Here is a 17,508-nt window from a genome sequence, read left to right as displayed (position 1 = left end):
TTAATAACACTTTCTTCTTTGATCTGACAAACTCAGAACACAGTTATTCTGACTTAACATGGACTTTTAAGATAAATGAATGCTTGTTTATGTTGTTTTATCTAAATAAAATTAGGAATTGCTTTAAAAGAAATCCACTGTCATCTGTCAGGTTATAAAGATATTTTTTCTTGATGAGCAGTTTTGTGATTATCTCATTGAATTCATAAACTCACTGGATCCTGCGTTTTATTTTAGTATGTGACTCAGCAGCATCTTTGTTAGACTCTCCCCGCCAGCCTTTGAAGTCATCGACAGGGTTAGTTTATTAGAATTGCTCCCCATGAGTAGGAACCCTCTAACAGAGCACACAGACGCAGCTTTGCTTTACCATTTATTTAAAAATTATGTACAATATGATTACAGACATCCACAACTTTCCACATCTGCAGCAATGAACACGGTTTGCATACTTCCCTAAAGCTGCTTCACACTTCACAACGTTCCATCCAGATATCACTGAAACAATCAAACAACCCGCTCAAACGAATGAAGATGGATTGGCCCGGCTGAGGAACTAAGAAACTCTACATGTCCTGTAATGTGACACGGTTGAAACTATGGCAGATATTCTCTTCACATGCAGGCTTGCTACTTGTTGCAGCTTGTTTTGGCAGTCTGACAAGGCAAAACACGTCTGTGTTCACTTCAAATGACCGAGAAACATAAACTACACACTTTTGCAACAGTTTCAGGCAGTTAATGGTTTCAACATATTACAGAATAGTGTAGGTATCAATAAATAACTTCTCCTAAACACATCCAGCACAATATCATGCTCTCTAAATTATATATATATGCATAAAGGCTCCAATTCACATCCTACACAAGGTGACATGTTAAACTGGATGGATGAGTTCAGAATGTGCAATTATCTACCAGAATGGTTTGAACATGCACAAATATTCAAATCATACACAGACACAGAGGATGAGTTCAGTACCTCAACACAGGTCATCATGGTGGATTACAAACTAAACAAGTCTTGTATTTATAGGCAGGGTCGGTGTCCGCTCGCTTCAGATTCACATCAGTCAGTTCAAACTGCAGTAGAAGCTGCTAAACCATGAAGCATTGATTATCAGTCATTTCTCATGAGGATGGATTTGATCTCATCATGCATGGTGGTGCAGCGGTTAACACGTCACCTCACAGCAAGAAGGTTCTGGGTTTGAACCTGCCAGTTTGTGATTGGTTTGGACCTTTCTGTGTGGAGTTTTCATGTTCACCCCACGTCTGTGTCTCTCTCTATGTGTCAGCCCTGTGATGAACTTGTTCAGGGGCGTACCCCGCCACTCGTCCACTCATCAGCTGGGACTGGCTCCAGCCCTCCACAGCATGATGACATATGGAAAATGAATAGATGAGTTAAGCACTTTCTCGCAGAGATGCTGTCATGGCTGTACGATATGAAGCTACAGCTAGCAGCCGCTTAGCTTAGCAAGACTGGAAACAGTTGTCAGTTTTGCTGAGTCACCTGGTCAGATAGGACCAGCAGCTAATAGATTTTTGCTGCGTAATGGGACGTTTCAGTGACGTAGCATTTCAACTACCATTACCTGTAATTGTAGCTTGTGTAGCTGTTCAGTAAACGTTAAAGGACTATTTTTAAAAGAATACTTCACCAATTCAGTGTTAGCGTTGAATCGACAGTGTAAAACACACTGGACTGTTTTTTGCCTACATTACCCATAATGCAACTCAAGGGCTGATATCTCAGTTGGAGATCCATGTGTGTTATACTAGTCACTAATGTATCCTGGAGAGAACTGACATCACTTGAGTCAGTTTTTTTTCCGCAGTCGTACTCGACCTGTAAACGGACTGTCGTGTGTTTGCTGTGGAGTTCCCCTTTGAAGAAATATTCATGCTAATCATGTGGAACACTGCAGGAGGTAGTCGAGGTCTCCGGCTGCAGAGGAAGAGTTAACTGGACGCCGTCACATTCAGGCTTTGTGATGTCACAAAACCTGTTTTCAATCACACGTTTAACAGGACTACATTAAACTGACAAGTGAAACTACAGCTACCATTCACCTCAGCACCATTTACCTGACAATACAACAACACTAATATTTTTTAAATAAGTGCTCACAAGTTTGTGGGTCGATATAAACTGATTGGTTTAGAATTGACCTTTAATGTGCTGCAGAAATATGAAACAAGAACAGAACTTCAATCTACATGAGATTGTTTGGCCCCAAGAAGAAATACGGGCAACTGACATCAATTCTGCAAATTCAAAAGATTCGAGAATTTACTTGTTGGGGAAAAACGGGCGATACTGCACCTTTAAAACAACGTATTCATGCTGTAGTACCTAGCACCATGTTAGCCTTTCAAGGCAGGGTCGTTTTGTTTTTTCTTTGAGTTAAACGACAGGAGCAGACAGGATTCATCCTTCTTGGCTCAAGTCCTCGATGAAACAAACGTCCCTTCAGTGCTCTGCAAATTCTCCAACAATAAAACACACACAAACATAAGATGTTAGGTCATCTCGGGTACAATCTCCTTATTGAGCTGACGTCACCAGGTCTTCTTGCGCTTATTTTGCCTCTATTGTGAGGAGAGATGCTGCTGGTGGCAGTGCAGAAACAGCCAACGTGTAGTGGTGGAGAAGCAGTTCAGTTACAGGTCTGAAAACAGACGTCTCGTGACTCCTGAAAGTCTGAATGTTGATCGTTTATGTTCATCGTTTAAACAGGCAAATCGTCAGCCTTTATGCCGCTGAAGACAAACTGGAGAAATGATGAGGGGCTGCTGTTCATCCACCTTCGGCACATTCAGTAGGTTTGAGATCAGGCTGCGCGCTGTTTCAGAGCAAAGTCCGAGCGACATATTTAAGGTGCCCTCCGTGTTGGAAAAAGATGACGTCCAGCTCGGTGTCGAACAGTGCGGTGACAGAGAAGGACTTTCCTTGGCTAGTCTGCAAGAGGACACACAAACACTTTAAACATTAAACGTTTGCTGCAGTTAAGATCTTTTATATAATATCTGTGAAATAACTCAATCAAAGCTTGGTTATAGAAGGAGAAGAAGCAATTTGGTGACTGTTTAAGTGAACTCGCTGAGCTATTATCACCCAGAGGTGCAGCTTTACGGAGCTTTTCAGCCTCTTTTACCTTGTTTTGGTTCACCTGGATACTGAACAAAGTTTCTGGTTTGTGTGAGTGTGTGAGTTATCACAGCTCAGGGTCGACTGCCTGTTTCCTACCTTGACGGTGAGCTGCTGCCTCGGACTTAGGCTGTCTGGCAGGGTGATGGTGAACTTCTCCTTCCCGCTGAGCTCCAGAGAGTCCGCGTTCTGGCCGGGCAGGAACTGGAGCGGCATTATGCCCATTCCCACAAGCTGGTTCTTGTGCAGCTTCTCAAAGCTCTCAGCGATGACTGCACGTACACCCTGAGGACCGCAGACAAAGCCAGGAATAATGATTAATAGCCAAACTGTAGCCCGTTGCCTATCAGGTTGCTCGCTGTGGAAAGTGTAGTGTGTGTGTGTGTGTGTGTGTGTGTGTGTGTGTGTGTGTCCTGCAGTTTACCAGCAGGTATGGTCCTTTGGCTACCCAGTCCCTGGAGTTTCCAGAGCCGTAGTCTTTCCCTGCTAGGATGATGAGTGGGATGCCGTCTTTCTGATAGCGCTCAGCTGCCTCGAACACATCCAGCTTATCAGAGACAGGAAGAGGAAACATTATTATCGGGAGATCTGACGCTGCAAAAAAACAAGGCAACCAGTCTGACGTGACAGTGCAGAAAGTGACAATGCTAAAACACACAGTGCTACAGCTCAAAGGTGAGTGGATTGGTTATGAAAGGATTTTTCTAACGATCACTCCCTAGTGAGTTCTTTAAGTTCCCACTTTGACGTGTCTCCTGTGAAAACAGTCACATGAGGAAGGTTCATAGATTTTGATTGGGAATTAGAGTAGCCAACAGCGAACGTGCATTACACCCTCACTGCTATGCATTGCAGCTAGCGCTATGAGCTAGTGTCAGCGTCTACCTTCCAGTGAACACAAACTCTAAAACCAGCGGCCTGGCTAAGAATACAGTAGTCTACCGAGATGGCTTTCTTGCAGACATCCCGCGTTTCATTGGATGTAAAAGTAGTACACAGTCATCAACAACTCTTTATGGTTCATCAGGAACCAGGAAAGAGTAGCTCAAAAAATACCTAAGTAATGGATTTTTGTCTCTTCATTGGAAAAGGTACTGGGATACAGGTGACATATGTGATAAAAAGATATTTGGACTTCAATAAGTTCACACTCACCGTCTGGTTTGAAGGAATGTGCAAAGTCTTAGGGCCTGGTTTGCCAATGAATCGATTTTGGAGCTTGATGCTGGCGAACGTGCCTCTGGTCATCACTGCGTCGTTCCCTCTGCGAGCGCCGTACGAGTTGAACTCCCGTGGCGTCAGGCTGATAGAAATATTTAAAGTGCTAGGTGAATACATTTGAATGTGTGCAGTTCTAAACACACAGTGACATTATTCAGAGTATTCGGACGTGTTGTGAACCTGTGCTGAGACCTGCTAACTCATGGACTTGAGGACATGGACGTGATATGACTGAAGTCAGTAAATGTGGTCTAAACTGACCGTTTGCTCAGCAGGTACTTGGCGGCGGCGCTGACTCTGGCAATGCTGCCGGCAGGTGAGATGTGGTCCGTGGTCACTTTGTCCCCGAGGAACAGTAAGACGTGAGCGCTCTCTATGGACTGAGGAGGCGGAACCTCTTTACTCTGAGACGAAAGACAAGCAGGGGCAGAGGAGGCGCTTACTGTCTAAGCTGCCGCTGTACTTATTCAACGTGTGCAAAATAATGATTAGCACAAAGGTCTGAGGACTCACCAACTTGCTGAAGAAAGATGGTGAGCGGATATATGTGGACTTTTGATCCCAAGAGAAAACCACAGACTCTGGATATTCAATGTTGTTCCAAAATGTGTTCCCTTTCTGGAGAGAAATCATCATTAATGTACTTCAGTCACATGAAATTAGAATTTACATGATATTAAAGATTATGTCCTCACCTCCATCCTTCCCCTGAGATCCTTAAAAATGGAGGAGATGACTGTGTCTTCTTCAGTCTGTTGGACCTCCTCCCTGGACGGCCAGATGTCACGGAGGTAAACCTCCTTCCCCTCTGAGGTCACACCTACACTGACCACAGGAGGCTCAGAGTTAGCGCCGTACAAAAGAGTGTCAATGATAAAACAAGTCTGATGAACGGTATTTACTTTTAAATACCAGATTTCATTTTGATGCTTCATTCTCACTCTGTACGTCTGTTCTCACACTATGTAACTTTGTGCTCCATACGACCGCCCACAAGAAGTATGTAATGCTAACGTACACACACACACATAACCAACTATTTCTCTGATTTTGGTGAAACTGGATCATATTTTATGGAGAAAATGTTTTCTGCTTTTCTCTCTGATGTCCTGCAGCTGCTCCGCCTCAACTCTCTCTAAGTTTCCTGATGGACAGTGAAGTAAACTGCTGCCAACTGTAGCTGCTGTTAGCTAATGTTAGCTCAGTTTGTTAGCCAGGCTGTCCAAACTGTGAGCTCAGAGCTCCGGGGGGAGTGTTAGTGTTTGGAAATAGGAGGTTTTCAGGCCCAGGGCATGAAGGAATGCTGACAGAGAGCAGAGTGTCATGCCAGAACGGGAGCTAACAGCAAAGAGAGCTAACAGGATGTTGACAGGAAGCTCAGAGGGGAAAAGGGGAGCGTGAGCGCAGTGTTGCTTTAGTAAGTAGAAGTGATATCATTAATATATTCATATAATCAGAATTACAAAAGTGAAGTGATTGTATCAAAAGAAAGATGAACTCCTTAGCTAAAGCCGTAAATGAATGCTACTTTTCTGGTTAATTTCACTGCAATATAGATCATTATTTATGAGGTTATCACCACCAGATAACATGTGGTTCAGACCGTAAACTACTCACACTGCTCCCCTTGTCATCTGTTCTATGGCTGATGCATGTCTGCACAACACGCTGAATCACTGGGTGCTCACTGTAATCAGCCTAAAGTCCTGAAATCCCCTCATGAGCCTCGGGCTATAGAGAAGCAGCTTAAGAGAGCTCCTGACATGTGCCTTCCTTACCCAGAGGCTCTTTCTCAAAGTCGATTCCCACAGTGCCCGCGAGAGCGTAAGCCACCACCAGGGGAGGGGAGGCCAGGTAGTTGGCACGCACGCAGTCACACAGGCGGCCTTCAAAGTGCCTGTTGCCAGATAAAACACCACAGGCCACCAAATCCCCCTGAAACACAGTTAGATGATCAAGAATTGATTTCTTTTAGAGAAGCAGTTTTTTTTTTAAAGATCTACAGAAACATGTTGGTGAAGCTTTATGGAGGTCTTACCTGTTTGATTGCATCTACAACAGCTTCAGGTAACGGAGCCGTGTTCCCTACACAGGTGGCACAGCCATAACCTATCACCTCAAACCTGTGACATGAAGGAGAGCACGGTGTGAAGTCAGTCACTCTGAAGTCTTCTGTGTCTGTGTGCACCTGTGTCCACTTCTGACTGTGTTTATGAGGACCTTTAAGTATATGATCATAATAAACCTCCACTCAACTGACAGTTTATTAGGTACACCTAGTCTTATGCAACGGTTCTGCAATGAATCCTCCCTTCATGCAGGTTATATTGTTCAGTTGTACCTGGGCCATGTATCTAAAGGGCTGCTGGAGGAACATGATTACTTCTACCACTTTTACTTTTACTCACAGCTGACAGGAAGGCCGGTTCAGGACAATGGCTTGAAATGGAGCCAACCAGACGGAGACAGTGGTTAGATATAGTACAGGGAACATTTATGATGGGAAGGACCACTTCTTCTCTCAGAGTGAAAGATGTGTTTGATAGAAATGGGAAAGTGGATTAGGTTTAAAATGAAGACCATGGCACTGTGTAGTTTAATTGACAAAGATGTAAATGATCATATGGCAGTATCAGGTCATCTAAACTGTCACAGAGAGGTGTTTCTGTCGCAAAGCTACAGCTGTGGAAACTGCACATACAGGTTTATTCCAGGTCAATGCCTCAGCGTTAAAGGGGTGTGTGTGTGTGTATGAGTGTATGAGTGTGTGTGTGTGTGTGTGTGTGCGTGTGTGTGTGTGTGTGTGTGTGTGTGTGTTGTCACTGTGTGTACATGCTCACCCCAGCTGGCTAAAGTAAGGCAGGACTCCGCTGGTATTGAGGTAGTGAGTGACCATGCCACTTCCAGGAGCCAGGCTGGTCCGAATGTAAGGCTTGACAACAAGCCCCGCCTCCACAGCCTTCTTGGCCAGTAGACCTGTCAATCACAAAAACAGCTGCGTTATGAAATGTAGCCACACAGGGCAGTGAAGTCTCAGGCAGTGGAATGTGGGATGAGAGTGCAGCTATCATCAGATTCAGACCTGCAGTCAGCATGACAGACGGGTTGCAGTTGTTGGTGCAGCTGATGACAGCAGCGATGACCACCGAGCCGTGGGCCAGATGATACTCCTGACCACAGTGCTGGAAGGGAACCCGGGTCTCCTGCTTCTCCTTCAGGATGTGAAAGCCTTTGAAGCCAACCTGCAGGAAATAAAGTACTCGTTAGATAATGCTCCAAACACCAGCAGAACCCTGAACTCAAATACTTATCAGAGGACTGTGCGTTTTTGTATGTTACCTTCTCATCAAGACAACTCTGGAAGTCTTCTTTCATGCTGCTCACTGACACTCTGTCCTGAGGCCTCTTCGGTCCACTCACACAGGGCACCATGGAACTCAGGTTGATCTCAATCACCTGCACAAACATTAACAGTGTACATTTCATTGAGGCGTTTCCAAACATCATCTCCTCTCTGCTTAATTAAGCAAAATGCAAAGACATTCAAAAACACATTAACTTCATTGGGTTATTGTTAGAACAAGTACCTCAGAATACTGGGGGTCTTCTGAGGGGTCTTCATAGCTTCGGAAAAGTTTGACAGCCTTCAGGTAAGATTCAAGCAATTCAAGTTTGTCCTGGGTAAAATCTGGAAGGAAGACGAGGACACGTTAGGGACCTAGGACAGAACCTGGTGACGATGTTACAGATGTAACAGATTATGGTTTAAGAACATGGACATGTACTGTCCAATGACCCGGCTTAACCACTGCACGATTTAGCTCTTATTTATAATCAGCATCACTCAAGTGACTCACTTGTCTTTTTAAAGTGCTTGAGTGTGACTTGGTCGACGGGGAAGAAGCTGACAGTAGCGTTGTACTCTGGGCACATGTTGGCGATGGTGGTCCGGTCAGGAGCTGACAGCTGGGAGACACCGGGTCCGAAAAACTCAACAAACTTCCCAGAGATTCCAGCCTGTCGTAAGTGCTAAAAAGAATAAAATAAAATAAAAAATAAATAAATAAAAAGTGCATGGACTACATTAGTGAAAGAAAAGAGCAGCTCTTGGAACAGTGACCGTGGGAAGTGTAGTTTTTGTGACAGTCTTCATTCATTAAGTTTATATAACGGTAATATTATTCTCGGTTCAAGATGTCATGTATCAGCAAGTTAACTGTGATTGAATGTAATTATCCACCAGGCATTGTTTCCTACACTGCTCCTCATCTTCATATTCCGAACACGTAATAAGATCTGAGAAAAGGTGCAATGACATGAATCAGATTTACTTTGAAATACTGGGCCCAGTGTTTCAACACTTGTAATCTGGATCAGAATAATCCGGATAATGAAATCCTCCTTTTCTCAGTCATGGTAGTCATGAGTATTTCCAAACGCTGGCAGGGTGGATCACCGTGATCCCGACCTGGTTGGATACGGATTTCCAAATCCTGTGTCTCCGCCTCCGAAACATGGCGGACTACCTTACGAAAGGAGCAGCTGGGAGCACGACTTCACGTCAAAAGTGTAAGTTTACCATCATCTAGTGTGCAGCGGTTTAAAGACCATACGAACGCCAACCAACATATCATCAGCTATTAAGGACAACTGGGTCCGTATGAGTGCTGGAAATCCTTGGAAACGCTTTCATTGTATTGATACATTCAAGGTTTTCAAGTTATTGGATTTTGAATAAACAGCTTGAAACTGCTTAATATTGTAACTGCATTACTTTCATGGTGTATAGCTTGGTCAGTGACACAATTAGAAACATTTTTTTCATCCTAATCAGCTTCTAAGTCAGAGTCTGACTCACAATGTACGCTGTAAAATAGTGACATGAAGAAGTTTAATTTGGTTTGTAATGAGAGAGAGAGCACTGGTCGAGATACATAGGCAGTAAATCAGAGTGAGGGAGATTGTTTCAGAGTGGTTACATCCAGCACACACACACACAGAGAAAGGGCTAGCTCAGTTCGTGGCACTATCTGAGGCAGCACGGTGCACCCAGCAGGTGGTCACACCCAGGCAGGTGTCTCTCGTCCATGTGCGCCGTTACCAACACACGTAAACTCAGATCTGACTACATATATTGTCATAGCGACAAGCTGCTGTTGCATATAAGAGACGTCCCGTGTCCCGTTACCGGAGTATTTTCCTATGGATCTCGCTCAGGAAACGAGAGCAGCCTAACATTACATGCACTGACATTAGATAACACATGAACATGATGAGAAACCCTAACGTGATTATGTTAGTACACTATGTAAAATCACGTTACTGTGCACTAAGTCACCTAACATTACCGTAATTACTGTAGTATTTTCAGGTCTGCAGGCAGGCCTCAGACACCGGCAGATGCTGCTGTTATGGGCTTAGTTTTTATTCTATAAACAGTTGTCAGTGTTGCATTAGACTCGCTGGCAGTAGCATTTCCGTTACGTGATTTCTGCATTCATTCGGTTTTAAGTTTTCTTAATTATTCTCTCAACCGCTGCCCCTGTGTGGGGCAGCTGAACTAAACACACCGTCAGCACCTTCCACAAACCGCTGCACCCCCAAACCCTCAGACTGACAGCTGTCAAATAGCACTCAAACTGAGCACTATCAAGACGGAGTTTGTGCACTATAAAATATGAAATACTATATAACTATGCCACAAATTTGTTTCATACCTGGCAACCCCGGATATCGAACACAGAACTATTTGATCAGAATAACAAAGGCCAAAACATAAACAGAGAGACGGGCGGTAAATTTCAAAATAAGAACATTTTGGCTGTCAACAAGCAAGTATTTCAACTTAGCATGTTTCCTTAAGAACTGATGATCTAGCATATTCATTTGAATATGATTTAATTAGGGCTGCACGATTGGGCCTATAACCAATATCTCGATATTTTTAAGCTATATTGCGATACACGATATATATCTTGATATTTTTATTGCTCCTGTAAATCACTATGAATGTTAAATTCAACCCTTTGATGCAAAAAATAACATCAGTATGATGATTCAAGTAGACCCTGCCTCCTCTGCCCTGCGTCAACTCATACCGGGCGCGTCTTGGCAGCGTAGCGAGCCTGCCGTATTCACACGAGATCACGAGATAATCTTGGACGTACACGAGACCCTGCGATAAACTGTGTATAAAGAAAACAACAACAACAAACAGCTGACTTTGCTTCTCCGACATGGAAGGGATTATAAAAAGCATCTGTTGTGTTGTGTGTTGTTCCACTTCAACAATTAGTCTCTTGTCGTTCATGTTGAGACCCTTTGATCGATCTTTGATCACCTGGTGCCACCGGTCATGACGTAACGTTGATGTGAAGTTATGATAAGCTACATGAACTGCGTATTGTGTTTTATTTTGAAAGGGGGCGGAAGTTTATTACGTTGATTCTGTGTCGGATTTCCTGTCTGGTGCGATCTGCTCTGTTGAAATTTACAAGGTTTAGCAGCGGCTCGCGTCAAAAATAGAAATGCTACGGAATGATAGAGCACGGAGAGATTCTACTGAGACGCATTAAACCCATTAAACCATGCTTTATTAAAGAAATAAGTAGTGAATATTTAAATACTTTTAAAGGCCTTCTATTAGTAAATATGAATTCAGGACATTTTAAGACCTCCTTAAGGTCCTTAAAAATTCAACCTTGCAAATTGCATACCACTGAACACTGGTAAAAAATTATGCACACATGAAAGACAGCAGAGAGGTGCTACCTTTGTGATGCCGAGGACGATGTCTATGGAGGTGGTCAGGGGGTTGATGGAGCCCACCAGTTTACAACCAACTACTTGAGGAAGGGTCAAAGACACTGGCTGGCCCAGCATCACGGCTTCTGACTCAATTCCTCCAACGCCTGAAAGAGGAAAGCGCCATGGACACAAAGAAAAGACATTTTTTTTAAAAACAAATTGCAATGTAGAGTGAATCAACAGGAAACTTTCCTCAAGCCTCAGACATTGGAAATGAGTCACTAAGTGACTTAGTCAACAAAGTTCAAATCAAGTACGTTGGTAGGAAGTTTAAAGTTCAAAGTTTAAAGTTGGCTTACCCCAGCCCAGGATGCCCAGGCCGTTGATCATGGTGGTGTGTGAGTCGGTTCCCACCACACTGTCGGGGTAGACGAAGCTGTTGCTGACCTGGATCACTCTGGACAGATACTCCAGATTCACCTGGTGGACTGCGCCAACGTCCGGAGGAACCACGTTCACGTTCTTAAATGCTTTAGAGCACCACTGTTTGGTTTACGCACACGAGAAGGTTTCCATGAGCCAAAATCAAATGTAAGACAACATGAAGACTGCTTAAATATACTTTTAAACTCTACCTTTTCCCAAATAACAAGTTCAACATTTCCCTGTTTCCAGACGTCATGCTAAGTTACGTTAGCGGCTGCTGGTAGCTTTATATTTAGTGTACAGACGTGACAGCAGATATCTTCTCATCAAACTCTCAACAAGAAAGCCAGTAAGTACATTTCATAAAATGATTCTGAAGAAGACATCTGTCTCCCTCTGGCTGTCTGCTATGATGTAATAACAATATGTTTGCTCTCTGCTGCACCTTAAAGAAGCGAAGCCTCTCTTTGTTTCTAATGAGTTCCATCTCCTGGTTCTTCAGAGCTGTTTCAGGTCTGCAGAAAAAAAATAGAAAGCAACAGTAAACAAGCTGAAATGGGAAATCTGTTAATCAGTGATGGTCAACTGGTTCCACTTCCAGGGCTTAAACAATAAAGAGAAGTGTGTCATGTGAAATACAGGTCGTAACACTTGTCGTATATCAAACTCACTCTGACACAGGCTGCAGGTGGAACGGGCAGAGGAGGGGTGTATTCTCGATCTGCTGGACAGATGCTGAAGGTCTACCCGAGGAGGCTGGAGGGTCGCTGCAGGCAGCTTTACTACAGGGGCCCCGCTGGCTCCCACAATGTGAGCCTCCTCGGGACGGAGGCCTGGAGGGTGTGGATCTGGAAGGACCCTGGCTCTGGTTTGGGCCGTCCCCTCCACCTGGGTTTGGAGCATTCTGTATGGCACTGTGGATGCAAAAAGAAATCAGGTCAATGCTCTCACTCTTGTCAATAATTAGAGGGGAAATATGAATGTAAACACACCATTTGCTATAATCAATCTGTAACGAGTGATCTACGATGAGGTCCGTGGGGCATTTAGGGTTGACCAGGCTGGGGTCTATGCCATGTTTGGCCACAGCGTCCCTCATGGCTGCCAAGTCCACCATGGCAGGAATACCACTGTCAAAGGAAAAGAATTAAATGTTGGTTTGATTTGATCAAATGTGAATAACTTGTTTATGTAGAGGAACACAAAGAGAGATCACGATGACACAAGATCAGCTGTTCCACCCAAATCATGGTGAAACTCACGTGAAGTCCTGGAGAAGGACTCTCGCCGGAGAGAACGGCACCTCGGCTTTGCTCTGCTGCTGCTGCCAGTCCAGAATGTTCTGGACGTCTTCCTCTTTTGTGTAAAAGCCATCGCAGTTACGAATGGCTGCCTCCAGTAAGACGCGGATGGACAGAGGCAGCTTGTCTACACGGAGCAAACAAATGAGGGTGGTTTCATTTCCCCTAGTAAACAATGTGTCATTAACTCTAATTATTTAATTATAACTGGACAGGCATTTAAAGGCAACAGAGGTTAAAAGGTTGATTCATGAATGACCTTCATCTACAGGTATACTTAGAAATGTTCTTTCGCATACATACATTACACTGTTGGCCTCATTATGTAGCATGACTCCGTGTAAATGAAAGATGTGTTTCAAATCTCCGAACTCACCATATCTGGGATCATTTAACTTCTGTGGACTGAAGAACTTGGTGCCATCTTTCAGTGTTTCGATGAGATGGCTGTACGGGTGCTCTGCAGACGGAAACAAACATCGATGTGATCAACTCTTGCCTCAGCATGTCTGAGTAAACTTAGAGACTGAGCCCAACCTTTCTAACATTTATCCTCAAAACAATCATCTCTAAGAAACTGACAGGAGGCTTCCATTTTCCTGTGCAGTTTGTGCAAATAGCTGAGAAGCTGGCCTCCACAATGCATTAGACTGTACTGTAAAGAAGCTTCTTGGTGGATGTAGTGACAGAGCAGAATGTAAACACAGAGAAAGGAGAAATGAAAACAATATCTTGGCTTTGGTTTCTTCCTTCAAGTAGTAAAGTGAGCTCACGCAGGATGTGGTCACCTCAACCAAAAAGGTTAGAAAACACAGACTGCTGCAGGCCTGCAGAACATGTTGGCTGTAAAGCTGTTTCTGGTTATGACTATATAAATAATACATAAATGTATCAGATTGGTACATTACAATCACAAATGTGGAAGCTTCTCAAAGACGCATGATGATGTGGACGTGGAAGATTAAGGACACGATGAGGAGTGTGCAGCTGAACAACAAACACTGATTTTCTAACAAAGCTGTAAAGTAATGTAGTAACTGTGGGCAAATGTTACTTTAATATGTTGGCAGAGAGAGACAAAGCAGCAGCGAGTGAATGGCACATTTTGTACTTTCTGAACTTACTATTTGAAATCAGCCTCACACAAACGAAATACTTCAGTAACACAAACAAACTAATTTAAGGAATCGGATTTAAGGAATGAGCTCACATTCGCCGTCATCCATAAAGAATACAATGAGCAGCTAATCAGCTAAGAATCGAAGAGGCGGTGTTCATTTGGTTGTCCAGCTTTGAGGCGGGTGACACAGATTTGAAGCGATACAGCTCACACACGTTTGTGGTCTGACTTTTGGAAGTGCTTTTTAAATACAAACGTTTGGATTCATCTGACTGCCAGCATTAACTGAGAAATGTGCAGTAAACTGGGAGAGATACACTGAGACTCGTCGACAGGCCTGTGAAGACTCACACGTCTAACACAGATGCAGATGTGGCAAAGTTTTCAGCTTGTAGCTGTTTGATGTTGATGAAATTCTCATGGAAGAGAAAACATGTTCTCTGTGGACAGAGTAATCTTTGGAGTCTTGGCACAGCTCTACTCTGTGCTCTCCCATCAGGACACCATGCTGGAACTTGGACTCTCAGGTTACTATGTTTAAATGCTTTTGTTATCATTATGACGCTGCAGAAAATATGCTGGACTTTCCTCACTACTGACCAAATATTGTTTTGTTTTTTAAATCATTATATACTTTGACTTCCCAAATCTAAATATATTGGAATTAAACGTCATTACAAAAATGAAAAATATCCTCAAAAACAATTCTACAGTCCTGCAGAGGTGAAAGTCTAACCTCAGACACACAAAAAACAAAAAAAAACAACCCACATGACAGAACTGGTTTGGTCTAATTTCTACACTCTGATAATAAAGCAATGTGAATGACACACTGGGAGCTTGGTATCTTTTCCATCTGCAGTATTTCCTCTGAGCAGTATTTCAGCAGTGGCGTGGCGCTGCAGCAGGAGCATATCACTGCTACTGCTCAACCAGAAAAATAAACACAAGTATAATTTGGCTCAGTTCACCTACACAGACATGAACCAGTTTAAAAAAACACTGACATGAGATCAGTGTCTGCGCTCACGACTCCATCACAACATATTTAGTAGTGAAATGAGTGGAAGGGATTAAAAACCTATTCTGTGTTTATGATGTGGGACGATCTGAGCATCCATTTATGAACTCATGACGTGGAGGCTCTGTTGGTCAGATCACTCCATTGTTTTCACGTGACAACAGCCTCCACTCACCTGTTTTAAAGAACTGGATGCAAAAACTCAAATGAATAAGCCAATGCAAAGCATACATGATGAACAGAGACACCGGCTGAACCAGTCAGATCCTGTTTACACAAATCAAATTATGATCACCTGTTTCTGTCGATGTGGAAGACTTATGGAACATTTCCATTATTATAAGACATCGAACAGAAACTATATAACAAGACTGACTCAATGTTGCACTATCGTCTGACTTTATTAATGTCACATGCACTGTGTTATTGTCCCATTTTCAACAGATGTTATTTCTTCAGAGAGAAGGCAGCCCTTGTCTTGTTGTGCTCTGTCGCTGCGATCAATATCGCTTTAAAACCACACGCTGTACTAACAAGCCAACGTTATGCAAACGTTATATAAGGGTTGATGACAATGCTGCCTGACGCGTTAAATCATCTTTATTCGTGTCCCGGTGGCAGACTATGGAAGACAGCTAACCACACTAGCCAAGGCTAGTCAGACAGAGGGTCCTTATCGTGACGCGCACTCAGGCTAACTGAGCATTTATCGCGCCGCTGCTGGACGTCTTGAGGTGATAAGACAAAAGAAACGAGCACACAGTTTGACTTTAGCTGGAAAGCACGCTACACGTCTGACGTTTCGAGCGGAGGGAATGCGTCCAGCTCGCGGTGTGGCTGCTGTAACTCGCTTAGTTGTGGAGCAAAGATTGCCAAGCTAGCTACTGTTAGCTTCAATGTCTCCCCGCAGTTTGCCGCCGGTACACTTTATGTAACATTAACTAACAACAAGCGACAGACACATTCAGATACCGGGAGTGTTTCTTAATCGGGCCCTGTCTTTACAGCTGGTCGGATGTCGGCTTGGTGGCTAAGGTTAGCAGAAGACAGCTCTTTACCTTTGACTGGGGAAGTGAGCGCCATGATGACTCCTGAAATCAACACGACCTGTTTATCGCGACTGCACTGCCGTCACCGAGCCGACCAATCCGAGCGCAGCGTATACGGCCACGCCCACTCATTATCACTGACAATATAACGATAAAAAAACATTTTAACGCTTTAAAACATTAATGTTACGTCATTTAAAACCATATAATCACTCCCCTGCTCTGAAATATATGATTCATGTGTTGCTTAGCAACCATACCATTCGGCTACGAGGCTAAAGCGCCCGAAGGTTCGTGCTTGACGTCACAAACAGTAGATAGACATAAAAAAAAATGTAAACAAAAGGTAAGCTTACCAAATTTTACCGGAGCTTTCAGACACTTGTCACTGTCCTCACCCTGATGGAGGTTTCTCAATGGACATGGAGATGGCACCTTGGGTTATTTATGCATTTCTCTTTAAGTATAATGGTGATAATAATAATAATAATAACTTCTCTTTTCTTCACAGCAATATCTTTTTTGGGTTATTGTCAAGATAATGTATAAAAGTCAAAGTTAACTAAATGAATCATGGCCTAAACTACATGGCCTCTTGCTTTGCACACAGGATATAGTTACATCGCTGTTGGACTGTTTCATTTAGTACCAATAAAACTGGAAGTCTCACTTTATTCCAGGTCACTCTTTTTTTAACCTTTTCTATCTACAGTGGGAGCGGGCCCTTCTTCATGAAACAGCATGTTCAGACAGACTAAACTAAATATTGACTCTAGACAAAGAGGGTGAGGGTGATGTGAGGAGATTGCAATGCAGCGATTAGACCACTAGATGCAACTCAAACTGGACCTTTAAACCTCATGTTCAACAAAGGAGATACATATTTATAGCTTCCAGACAAACAAAAAACAATGTAGAAATAAATTGTGTATTAATATCTAAATTGATGGTCTGTCATTTCTCTGCTGCAGTTTGTAAACACGTGATTCACCGTGAACATTACATGTCTGGGACTTTAAAAGTACTGTTAATGTCGCGCGCGTCTGCGCAGATGCGTAGACATATATACATAGACATATATACACAGACATATATACATAGACGCCGCATTGAGCGGGTTGGTCGTTGGTCGCGATACGTCAACGGGTCCGCCATATTGGAAATGGCAGGTCTGCCCGTAAACTAATACAAGGAAATGGACTGAACTTCATAAAGCGCCTTTCTACAAAGTTCTTTAAGTTAATGCCTCTTATACAGCCATTCACACACACACTAATATATCTGGGAAACAAACAGGCACCAAAAACAACGTATGTAACTTTTAAAGTGATGATTATAAATGTTTACTCCTTATGTAAGCACCAAACCAACGTATGTATTTTTCTAATGCTGAGTGTTTACAGCTACTAATGTGTGTAACACTGTTACTGTGATGATAAATATTGAAATATTTATATTTAACATTTAAT

The 17,508-nt window shown here is 43.2% G+C and overlaps 1 protein-coding gene across 1 annotated transcript; it reads right to left on the bottom strand.

Annotated features, from left to right (window-relative positions):
- Positions 1–360: 360 nt before the first annotated feature.
- ireb2 (iron-responsive element binding protein 2) lies at positions 361–16,299 on the bottom strand. Its single transcript, XM_010735191.3, has 22 exons — positions 16,049–16,299; positions 13,226–13,309; positions 12,811–12,976; positions 12,541–12,678; positions 12,220–12,462; positions 11,994–12,063; positions 11,482–11,665; positions 11,147–11,286; positions 8,233–8,404; positions 7,963–8,063; positions 7,715–7,831; positions 7,458–7,617; positions 7,216–7,351; positions 6,414–6,498; positions 6,154–6,310; positions 5,071–5,195; positions 4,889–4,993; positions 4,637–4,779; positions 4,310–4,457; positions 3,579–3,701; positions 3,254–3,439; positions 361–2,965 (listed from the first exon to the last, which is right to left on the bottom strand). The coding sequence occupies exons 1-22, from the start codon at positions 16,071–16,073 to the stop codon at positions 2,855–2,857; spliced, it is 2,919 nt and encodes a 972-aa protein (XP_010733493.1). The 5' UTR covers positions 16,074–16,299; the 3' UTR covers positions 361–2,854.
- Positions 16,300–17,508: the final 1,209 nt, after the last annotated feature.

The sequence above is a fragment of the Larimichthys crocea genome, chromosome XVI (genome assembly GCF_000972845.2).
Source record: "Larimichthys crocea isolate SSNF chromosome XVI, L_crocea_2.0, whole genome shotgun sequence".
NCBI classification, from domain to species: domain Eukaryota; kingdom Metazoa; phylum Chordata; class Actinopteri; family Sciaenidae; genus Larimichthys; species Larimichthys crocea.
This window is presented reverse-complemented; position numbering and strand designations above follow the sequence as displayed.